The following is a 12165-nucleotide window of genomic DNA, read 5'->3' on the forward strand; positions in this document are numbered from 1 at the left end:
TCTAGTATTTTAGGAGCCAATCACAATGCAGCCCATCGTGGCTATGCTGAAAAGTACCTGACAAGACAGGGATGGAAGTTCACTGTCTCGAAGATAAGAACTTGCACCAAAATAAAACTACTTGTTTAAAATAACTAACGATTTAGAATACAAAAACAGGTAGATAGGTTGAGTGTCATAATATGTAAATGTAATTACAGATCTCTCATTGTGATCGAACTTTGCACCAATATAAAATTATTTCTCAAAATATCTAAGACTTTGAGCACAAAATAAACATGGCACTACTATCATAACTTAAGTGGTCTCCAAGATAAAAAAAAAATCACGTGGCTTGCATATTGGCACTACTGGTAAAACTGATAGGTAAGGTAGCACTTGTTAACACTCACAAGTTCAGTATCCATACCACAGTTTTCAGGCACAGTAAATCCTCAAACTCAACATTTCCACATGTAAATTGTCCATATTACTAATGAAAATTCATGTTGCTCACTTACTGGTACTACTGAAATTAAGTAGAAATCAGTTGAAGTGCGTTGTTCAGTCTTTGTGCCATGCATGAAATGCATCAAATTACATGAAAATTGGTACTATGACGTTGCCAAACACGCATGGTCACTACTGCTGATCTAACTTACGGCTCAAAGTGCACTAGTCGAAGAGAATTACCAAAACAACCAATGTTATTTCCATTATGTTGATAGTGACAACCTCTTATGCTCGAAAAAGGAGTTTCATGTAGTTTACTATTCATCCATATAACTTTCTAGTCTTGGAATGCACTTAGCATAGAAATACGATCAGAATTCCTACCACTACAAATGCTTCTTGCTGATATGTCTAACAGCGATTGTCCATACCAGTAACAGAAACATTTGGAAAGATAGAGCTATTTAAACGTGTTTCACAAAAAACATACTCAGCAGTAGCAATGCATATTTGTATAGATGAGAAATATGGGTTAATATGTTTTCAACTACACACTTTAAAAGTCACCCAAACATTATAGTCATCCATACTAAGATATTAACTTTAGTTTTCAGTATAAAAAGTTTGCCATCTTCTGCTGACAATGCTAATCCGTGCTATTGCACAGTGGAAAAACGCTAAGTAGGCAAGACAGTAATAGTTGACACAAATAAATAGGCTTTCAGAACTGAAACAGTATTTTAAACCTGAAGCTAACAGTCTATATTCCATAACTTGACAGTTATGTGCAGTATCTTGACAGTGGGTGTCAGTTGCTGGAGCTTAAAACAGAACTCTAGCATCAGTAGCTGATAGTGTGTATGTGCAGTGGGTGTCAGCCACTGGTGTTTCAGCTATTGGGGGTGTCAGCTACTGTCAGTTACTGCGTGTGTGTCAGCTACTGGTTCTTAAAATTGTATTGTAACACCAATAGCTGACAGTGTGTATGTGAAGTAGGTGACTGCAACTGACACAGACACATGGCAGAGACTTACACCATGCCAGAGAAAAACTGTAACAAACTACTCCATTTTACAGCAAGCTTTGTAACAAATTGCTTCATTTTACAGCAAGCTTTGCAACAAATTGCACTATGTTTCGGGAAAAATTGTATCAACCCATCTTACAACAAAATTGTAACATATTGCCTCATATTACAGTAAAATTTTAACCATATGGACATATTGCACAAGTACACATCTTAGCATAAATGGTGGTGTCTAGTGTAACCATTTTCAGGTGTAACTACTTCTCAGTCTAACTGTTTTAGAGTGTAAACATTTTCTGGCACATCATTTTCCAGGATAACCATTTTCAATTGTGATAGCTTCCCAGCGTCAATGTTTCCCATTATGTTTGTTTCCAGTGTAGACATTTTCCAGAGTAACCATTTCCAGTGAAATAGTTTACAGGGTAACTGTTTACAGTATAATCATTTCCAATGGAACCATTCTCCAGTGTTACCATCACCAGAATAACTGTTTTCCAATGTAACTGTTTTCTCGTGTAACGGTTTTCCAGTACAATCGTTTTTCAAGGTAATTTCTTCCAATGTAATTGTTTCCAGTGTAATTGCTTTTTCACGAATGGTACTAACACGCAAAATGCTTAGTCAGGTTTGTGAAGTCACATGCCACAATCATTGCGGAATCATGTGGTCAAGGTAAGTGACCTGTGAGTGATATTGTGACATCATAGTAAAGAGGTATGACTTCTGTCCACATGAACAGATTACTGGGCTGAGCAATTGGTCTCACAAATCTGACTAAGTGTTTCATTTCTTGGAAGAAGTTTTGATGAAATGTTATACTGGTAATGTTTACACTGGAAGTGGTTACACTGGAAAATGGCTACAATAGAAATTGGTAACAGTAAAGAACCGCTACATTGGAGAACTGTTACACCAGAGAATGGTTGCATTGGAAATTAAGTAGACTTGGAAACAATTTAGTGGAAAATGGTTACACTGGAAAACAGTTACACCAGAAAGTGGTTACACTTGAAATGGTTATAATGGAAAATTGTTACACTGAGAAGTGGTCTGGAAAACTGTTACATTTGAAGATTCTTACATTTGAAAATGGTTACGCTGTAAAATGATTGCACTGGTAATGATTACACTGGAAAATGGTTACAGTGAAAAATGGTTACACTAGCAAACAGTTACAGTGGGCTTCACCATCTGTGCTAAGGTGTGTACGAGTACGATACCTACGTATGACTACAATTTTGCTTACCATGCGGCAATTTGTTAGAACTTTGCTGTAACATGGGTTGTTACAATTGTTACTGTAACATAGAGCGATTTGTTTCGACTGTTGCTGTAACAAGGGCTATCAACCACACATTTAGGAGAATTGTAATCACCCACTGCTGATGCACACTGTCAGTTACTGGTCTTAGAATTCTGTTTTAAGATACAGTAACTGACACCTACTGTCAAGTCATGACACATACGCTGTCAGCTTTTGGTTTTAGAATACTATTTCAGTTCTGAATGCCTGTTTGTTTATGTCGACTGTCATTGCCTTGCCTGTTTGGCACTGTAGTTTCACTGTATGACTCCATAAGTTAGAATTATCAGCAGATGGCAAACGTTCTGTTAATAAAGTTATTACCCTATCGTGGGGTCACCATAATGTTTGACTGACTTTGAAGGTTAAAGCGTAGCAATACTCATTTATTTCCTATATGAATGTTTATTACTGTTGTTCAGTATGCACCAACTTTCCAGAGGTTTTTGTTAGTGGTATGGATAGTCAGCATTTGCATGTGAACAAAAAGCAGTTACTATCTGTAGGCATTTTTTTTTAATCATGCTGCTATGCTAAATCCATTCCAAGCATGGGAACATGTATGCATGAATAGTGAACTAGCTGAAACTTCATCTGTGAGCATAAGATGTTGCCAGTGCAAATTTTGCGGAAATAATATTGTTTACTATAATTCTCGTCGAAAAGTGCACTTTAAGCTCTAAGTTAGATTTTCAGTAGTGCCCATGTGTGTTTTGAAATGTTACAGAACCAATGTTAATGTATTTTAATGAATTAAATGTGTAATACATATATTGAAATAAACTTTGTCTTTAGCTATGTTTCATCTCTGTCTTGTTGCACCACTGTCTTTGTGCATGTTGTGTTGTACGTAAACTTTTCATGTTATAACGTCCTCCTTGTGTATTAAGAAAATATGCTGTTTAATTGATACTTTGTAATAAAAGATCTTGTCGAAACATCTACTTCTCATCCTATAATGGTGCTTGGTCAGTCCTTTTGTCTGTGTCTACATTGTTTCTTTCTGTATGTCGTCTTTTGGAGCATTACGATTAAATGTTTAGTATTATCTAGTAGTTGCTATCGGAAATACAGCTGCAGTACTTCATCACATCCTTTGATTTCTGAGCTGTTCTTCCATATGTAGTTTGTTACAGTTGTCATTCCATCTTCGAATGTATTCCCTTCTATTTATATATCCTGATAATATGTACTTATTTCCTGTAGACTGTATCAGTTCAGTAAAGTGACTCTGCTTGTAGAGTATTATTTATTCATTGACAGTCACACAGCAATCACACACAACTACCAGCAACCATCCCCAGATCATGTTAGTACCTTAGAAGTACATTAACAGATTAGTGTATGTTCAAGCACATCCAATATCACAAATGTAGCGTGTTGTACAAAGACAGGATATGTATTCCCAAGGCAATAACCTGAATTGAAACAGCCGCTGGTGACAAACTGCTAATTGTGTATGACCATTGCGCAATTTTATCGGTGAATAAATAATATCTTGAAACGAAACATATCATGGTATACTATCCTGTCAGGGTATAATGTCCCACTTCATAATGGTTATTGTTATCAAGAACTGATAAAATGCATTGAATATTGTTCTTTGTACACGCTTTAGTGTACAAATACGTCGTCCATAATGGGCAATTTGTTAAGGGCTAAGACTGGTTAAATGTAAATAGTTATTGCTACAGTGCTTCAGTCACTTTTATTCTTATTACAACACCACCACACGCTTCGGTGGTGATGCCATCATTTTCAGGTGAGTTATGGTATATTTAAATTGTTGAATTTGTCTCTGCAAGGTAGGAAACAGACGCGTATGTTACAAACGAATTTAACAATGTAAAAGTATCCTAGAACACCTGAAGAGATGGCGTATTCATCGAAATGCATAGTGGTGTTAAAATAAAAATAAAAGGGACTGATACAGTTTACACATAATTGTTTCCTGTAGTATATATACAAAACGTGAGTACCGAAAATTGGAATTACTATAAAGATTCGCAAAGAGTCGAATTTCACATAGAAGGTGAAGGGATGGAAGACAGAACTGAAATGCGAATACTTATGTTTAGTTATTTATTTAGTCATTCTAGCCGACGTTCTAGATACAACAATAGACCTGTACTTGTGAAATTACTCTTTTTCCGCGACCGAATGGTTTCGCGTGTTCAAACCTATTTTTTCCCTTCCCACGCAACCATTCCAGATTTCAGGCTATTTATTCTGTTCCCCTCACTAAGGCCATCTGAGGATTCACAGCAACTTTAGTTTTTAGTTATTTGCTCTTGCATTTGCACCTAACATCAGTAAGGGTGGCTAGAGATAGCGCACCACGAGATTGTGTGTTAATGTCCTGGGTTAAATCCCAAGCTCTCCGCAATCTCTTGTGGAATGAGGACAATCTAAACTGTTGATGATGATCTGTCCTCTTACTGGGACGATGAATCTGGGTACCCTCTTGCTGCTATTAAAGAGAAGGAAGTTATTTACTGGTACCAGGTTTCATCTTCTTGCTTCCTTTCGTTTACTTACTTATCCATAACAACAAAAACGCAATGCTGCGTGACGCAAGCACTCTTCATAACCACCCACAGGAAACAGAGCCTCATGTGGCGTGTAACGAGCAGGAGAAAGGTAAGGATGAAGCATTAGCATTAAGATATTATTCTCTAAAGCAGTGTGGGATTCCCACGTGGTCTAGAACTATCACGGATTAATTTGACACTATTTGGTATTCCCCCCCCTCCCCCCAATCCGTTAATATGTTTCTGTTTTCCATCTGCGTACTGATTATTATCAGCTTGTTATCTTTTCTCTTATAATTTGCAAACCATTTTTGTTTGTCAATTTTTTTCTGTAAACAACACTTTCTACTGCGTCTTGTTACGTTATTTCGCCTTCAGCTACGTTCAAACTTCTTGACTCTAGGTTTTATAAGACACAAACAAGTTCTTCTTCTGGTCTGTATTATTTTACTATATTTCGTAAGTTCAAGACTAGGGTGGCTGTCAGTGAAATTTCGCAATACTTCTTCCTCATGTCTCTGATTTGTTTGCTCCATAGTCACTCAGTGCTTTGTTTAAAGTATTCTGGCCTCACTGACCAGTTTTTATGCCTATGTCTCATTTATACGGTACGTTCTCTTGCGGATACTTTCATTTGGCACTGTTTTTAAAACTAGTTACTTAATGTAATCACTCTGTTCGAATATGATATACTAATTCGCTGTTAGTAAAATTTATTTCCTGCTGCGATTAATAAGCGTTATTTATTATCTGTCTCCTAGCTGAATGATTGGTATTTCTGCATGTATTACACTTTCGGCAGGTGTAGCAAATTAAGCTGCAAATGTCAAGCACTTTAGCTCAGTACTGTCTTACGCAGGTTCTCTATGTTAGTAATACACTCTGAACCATAATTTGCAATTGCGGATATGGCTGTATTGGATACGTGGAAAATATAGTAATCAACGTGTTTCGTGTTGATAATGTACAAGTCAATAGCTGAATTTTCCTGAAGCCACTGCACCACCTAAGCTGAGTGTAGTAGCCACTGATGGTACAAAAGACGTAACATCTGTGGGGTCTTATGGGTAGCTCCAAATTGTTCTGAAAATAGTGATTTTTCCGGCAACGCGACCTGATGTCGATCCCTAAGGCAATGATAAGTTTTCTGTGACAAATATAGTCTGAGGTGTGGATAGCAGAGCATCATATTCCATCCTGAGTCCTGGAGAGATCTTCAGGCTTGATTCATTTGACTTTACAGATCACAAATTTTAATGTGAATGTCTGATGATTCTGTTCGGAGCATCGTTTGTATCATTGATCTGCCAACAGACTTGACAGTTGACTGAAATTTAATTTCTATCTGCAAGTGAAACAAGTGTCGTTGTGAATGACGCGAAATCTGTGGAAATGATGAATGCGGTAGTGGGTAAATCCAATTCCTTGTTTATTTTATTTGCATCAGAACACAGTATGTGCAGTTTCTGATACAGAAATCTGATAAAAATGACATTCCTAAGGTGAACGAAATATCGCAGAAGTCAAACAATTTAAATTCATAGGATGCGTAATAGATGAAATGTTGTCTCGGAAATACAAAATTCAGGATCTTGAGGAAAAACTGAGCGTTTATGTCTCCACTATAACACGATTCTCCATGATAAATGACACTGATAGCTTGTGTACTTCCCTTATCTTCACTCTATTATCTCCTGTGGCATCATAACTTTGGGCCAAGTCTGTATTTTCACAAAGGGATATTAATAGAAAGGAAAAGGACACCGTGGGCAGTCTGATGGAATTTGCGAGCTTTGTTTGAACCCTTATTCAAGCGTCTCGGAATACTCAGTGTACCGTATGTGTTCATATTCTCCGTCATGGGACCTGTGGCTAATAATATGGACTCATTCAACTGCAGTATGTAATCAGTAAATACTAGATCGAAAAATGATTTGCACATGGCTGAAACTTGCTTAAATTATGTGCAGAGGGGTGTACGCTATTGAGCAACCTACATTTTTTGTAGGCTTCCCGTAGAACCGAAAAATGATGGTACAATGATTTCCTGGTATCGTGTATTGTGGCAGTATTATTTTACAAGTTCCAAGATCGAGTACTTTTGGATCAGATGATTACGTAGTCAAGAGGAAAAATAAAAATGAGGCGCCAGGAATTATTATTGATAACAGTTAATAGTAATAATGAGCCATAGTAGTGTTGGTGGTGTAAGAGTTTGAGGGTAGCATTCGCTTTTGTAATGCTAATATTTATTTCAGTTCTCTGTAACTGTAGTACTTGCAGCAATCTATCTGCTTGTAATAAAAACTCGTATCTCATTAATAACGTAACTATTAGAAAATGATAAAATAAGGGTGTAGTAAAAGTCGTGTTACATTACATCAGGCACAAGAGTGTCGATTTTTAACAGCAACTACTAGTTTTTTGTTGATTCACTTACAGATGATTTTACACTGGTATCACACGTGACAAATCGATGTAGCAATGTACAACACAGTTAAAAGGTAAGAGTAAGACGCTACTGAAAGCTAAAAATATTTGTTTTTTTCTGGCATATAGCTCATCAAGCCTAGTGCGCAAATGAGTTAACTGATAGTGACAAATGCAGTGTCCTACTGCTCATTCACATTTCATCACTAGTGACAGCACACACTGCACACACTACACAGAAACATACATATACTTTTCAGCTGATGTCATGATCACAAAGATACTTTTACCTCCCCCCCCCCCCCCAATCACTCTCTTCGTGATTTCCCATTTGTCTGTCAGGAAAACAGAGTCCCCATTTCTTTTCTAAGGAAGAGAAAGTCGAGCTTAGAAAGTAAAGGATCTTTCGCATATTACTTTCCAATAACATGCATTATACTATGAAAGTGTGTTGTAGAACGACAGAGGTGTTTTAGCATTTATTTACTTTAAATATTTAGAAACTTTGTATTATCTAAATAATTCTTTAATTTATAGTATTTTTTTTTTGAAAAATGTGATTTAAATGACATTAAAAATATATTGGTTTTAGTTATCTAACAAAAGTATTAATAATGGAAGTAGCAGTAACAGTTGTTCCTCTTTTGTAATAGAATATTCTTTTTATTTTAATTGCAGCAGAGACACAGAAATTTGGGTTTGTGTGTTTCTCTATTTTCTCCCAACTAGATGTGCGTACCAAAGAACTATGTCACAGAATGTATAATAATATACACACTTAAATAGACGTAACAGAATGATAGAACATACAACAATCAAGTTAGAGAATGAATATAGCACTGTAATTAATAATAATAACAAAATATCCAGTATAATTAACGTTGTTTTAAAAATCTTCACAAGGTGCATAGAAATGGAACAGGCGTGCTAGTAGGAACTATCCTAACTTGTCTGAAGCGTGTTTTTATCCCAAAACTGCATATTCAACAGGTCCATTTGAAGATGGCATGGATATGAAGGCCAAAACCGATCGTGGGCTTAGGTAAAGTACATGTCAGCAACTGGAGCGGCCTTACATTAATTAATATCATGATACGGCCTCGAATCATTTGGGAAAACGCAAAGCAGCCACTAAACGGAATGTTTTGATCACTTAAATATATCCATTTTGAATAACCATGAACCATCCCGTGTAACGTCATTGAATAAAACTACGCAAAATAAAGCAGTTGGAGTTTATCACACATGCTAAGTGTGGCATGTATTTTGATCATATGAGTAGCTACCACAGAATTACGTGTAAGAAATTGAGCATTCTGTGTCTGATAGCAACTGTCAGTCTATTATGTGTGAACTGGGAACGATTTTTATCCAACAAATTAATCATTTTATTATTCAGCTATGATGTGATTACCTAGCCTTCCGAAACTACTTCGATATATATTCGCCGAATGCGAATTACTTGGTTTCAGCTAAATTAGGTATAGGTGTACTGCCTAGGACATATAAAAATTTCTGCCGCTCGCGATAAGTGGGAAATACGGCGCCGAGACCCGGTACGGCACAAATTTTCACATGTCACCAATAGGAAGTACATCTATAAATAATACAGCTGAAGCCAAGTTATTCGCATTAAGCGATTTTGTTTCGAACTTATATTTGTATCACTGACAAATAAAATGCCTTTGGAGCTATGCCAAATTATGCATATTATAAAAAGGATTGTTCCAAAACTGAAACCCTGAAAGAAGCTTCATGTTAAACTGTCCAAGTCAGACGTAAGATAATTTTATATTATACGATGTAAAGCAACTTTCTTCATTCTGGATAAATAAGAGTGAATCCAAACTTTTGACATACTTATCAGTATGTTTCAGCCTCTACAGTCAAAATTCGTTATCCATATCGCAAAACATACCCAATGACTGCAGCTTTTTGTCAGAATCTTTTATTGATTCAAGCAATTAGGAGTAAAATATTTTATTAGATTGTGGGCGAATGTGGAAGATCATAGCTAAGAGCGGTATGTACGATATGTTTCAGTGCGGACTGGTACAAGGGCGTGCTGACAGACGAGGAGCTATACGCGCTGGAGCACCCGAAACCTAAGGTGAAGTCGCAATCGGCATACAAAACGCGCAACGGAGGCCGGCAGCGCCCAGCGACAACGTCGCAAGAGGAGGACGCAGCCTAGTGGCCGCCGCGGGAACTACCGTCTCCCAAGTCTTCATGCACCACACTCACAATGAGGGCAGCCTGCGTCCTGTATGTGCCCCTCCTTCCAGCGAATCCATCCTATTAGGTTAAGGTAGAAGACAGTGACAGCAGTGATGGCAGTACTGCACTGGTCGTACGTTCCTTAAGTTTTACAAACTTATTCGTCTCGATTTGCATATCTCAAAGCAATCACATCGATTTTTACTGTCACTTGCATTTGCTTCTTTTCATTGAATTACACAGCTATGCTGCAGAAAACACAAATTAAAGCTTCTGGAAATTCGAAACATGTTCAATATTGCGCCTCAGATGTCATGTTAAAAGTAATAATCATTATATTTATAGCGTATTTTACTATCAAATAGGCTAAGAGATGCATGTGATTCAGCATTGCATTATAATCTTGTTTTCGATAAATAAAGCATATGCAAATTTCCGATGAAAATTACCGTATATTCATACCTGTAGTTTCGCAAAATAGTTATTTGATGTGACTGTGTGTGTGAAACAGGGCGAATGAGTAGTACTGGATTTACAATTCATTAAGAAAGAGTTGCAAAAACACACTAGAAAGTTTAAAGTAAAATCTCCTCTATTATTACACTTGCTTCTGTCTCTCCCCGTTTCCATTTGATGTGTCACTTTACATGTCACTACATTTACGCTACGTGTCCTCAAGGTACAACATAACAAATAAGGGGAGTTACAGCTGACTGTGTTGTGGAGAGAGAGAACTATGTCTGATTTAGAAGAATACGAAAGAGAGCAGACCCCAGCTTTACTGAACGAGGCAGCGAGACACTCATTTGAAGTACCATACATTAAAGAATCCATAGAAAACCTGAATGCAGGTGGCTCGAAAGGGATTTTAGTCCACTTCCAGTTTAGGAATCCACGTCTTAACCACTGCACTGATTACTCGGTTTGTTGAAATTATAGCATACCCGAGAGATGTCCGTAACCGAACTAAATTATATGGACTCTGCATTTATGTTTGATGTTACCTTTAAAGTGATATCGCTGTACGTATGCCGGCTTTAAGCTGTCACGACTACGGAAAGTTCACAAATAGCAGTAGTTTCTGATGGGAATATCTGTAGTCACTCAAGAAAATGTTGTAGGAAGACCTCTTAGAGAATGTTTAAATCAGCTTCTGCCCGTTAGGGTGGGTTAAAATTGAGGACGAGCTTCGTAAATGCTCAGAATGTCGGATTTATGTTGTGGAACTGTGCAAAGTGTTTAATGAACTTTAGAAGATCAATAAAGACAGAAGTAAAAGAAGGAAGATTTCAGTTTAACAGTTTGTCAACAAAGAGACCATTGGAGTCTGAACACATGCTGAACTGGACAAGAAAGTCAAACAAAATCAGTTGTTACCTTTTCAAGCCACCATAATGGATTTTAGGGAACCGCAAATAACTTACATTTGTACGGCCAGATTGGGACAGCTCCCCGCGAATTCGAGTCTAGTCTCATAATCATTGCGCCAACTCTATCGATCAATGTGCAAAGAGCTTAAAACGAAACTAACAAGATGTCAAATGACTGTAGCTCCTGTACAAATATTCAAATGACTAGAAGAGAGAAGTGACACAATACGTTCGATGTAGTGTTCGTCACAGCCAGACATACTACAATCATCCGGTCATAACTGTGGGTTCTTTGATTCCTTTGGGCGGCGGCTGATTGGAACTACAAGATGTGTAACATTAGTCCACTTTATTGCAAGAATGATAAAAGGATTTACTTGACTTTATACAATCCATTGACACAGGAACAAGCCGAAAATTTACAACAGCCTTTGAAGAGTAAAGCATCACTTGATGCACACAATTACAAACACTTCTCTTGAAGTACAAGTTCAATATTTACAAAAGTACAGTTTTATCTGAGACTTGAATAGTATTGGTGACCTAATTAGATGATGCCAATCACTTCATCGCAAAATGGTTCAGATTGCTCTGAGCCCTATGAGGCTTAACATCTATGGTCATCAGTCACCTAGAACTTAAAACTACTTAAACCTAACTAACCTAAGGACATCACACAATACCCAGTCATCACGAGGCAGAGAAAATCCCTGACCCCGCCGGGAATCTAACCCGGGAACCCGGGCGTGGGAAGCGAGAACGCTACCGCACGACCACGAGCTGCGGACACTTCATCGCAGCCACATATAGGACGGAGCGAGCCATCCTTCTCCAGGAGCACCTCCCGTTCGT

The 12165-nt window shown here is 37.5% G+C and overlaps 1 protein-coding gene across 1 annotated transcript in view; it reads left to right on the top strand.

Moving 5' to 3' along the window:
- Nucleotides 1-10388, top strand: part of LOC126470643 (protein obstructor-E-like) — an 80782-nt gene extending 70394 nt beyond the window's left edge. The window contains exon 5 of the mRNA XM_050098625.1: nt 9770-10388. Within this exon, the coding sequence (XP_049954582.1) occupies nt 9770-9920 (151 nt within the window). The 3' untranslated portion in view covers nt 9921-10388. The remainder of the gene's footprint in view (nt 1-9769) is intronic.
- Nucleotides 10389-12165: the final 1777 nt, after the last annotated feature.

Source organism: Schistocerca serialis, chromosome 3, assembly GCF_023864345.2.
Source record: "Schistocerca serialis cubense isolate TAMUIC-IGC-003099 chromosome 3, iqSchSeri2.2, whole genome shotgun sequence".
NCBI lineage: Eukaryota > Metazoa > Arthropoda > Insecta > Orthoptera > Acrididae > Schistocerca > Schistocerca serialis.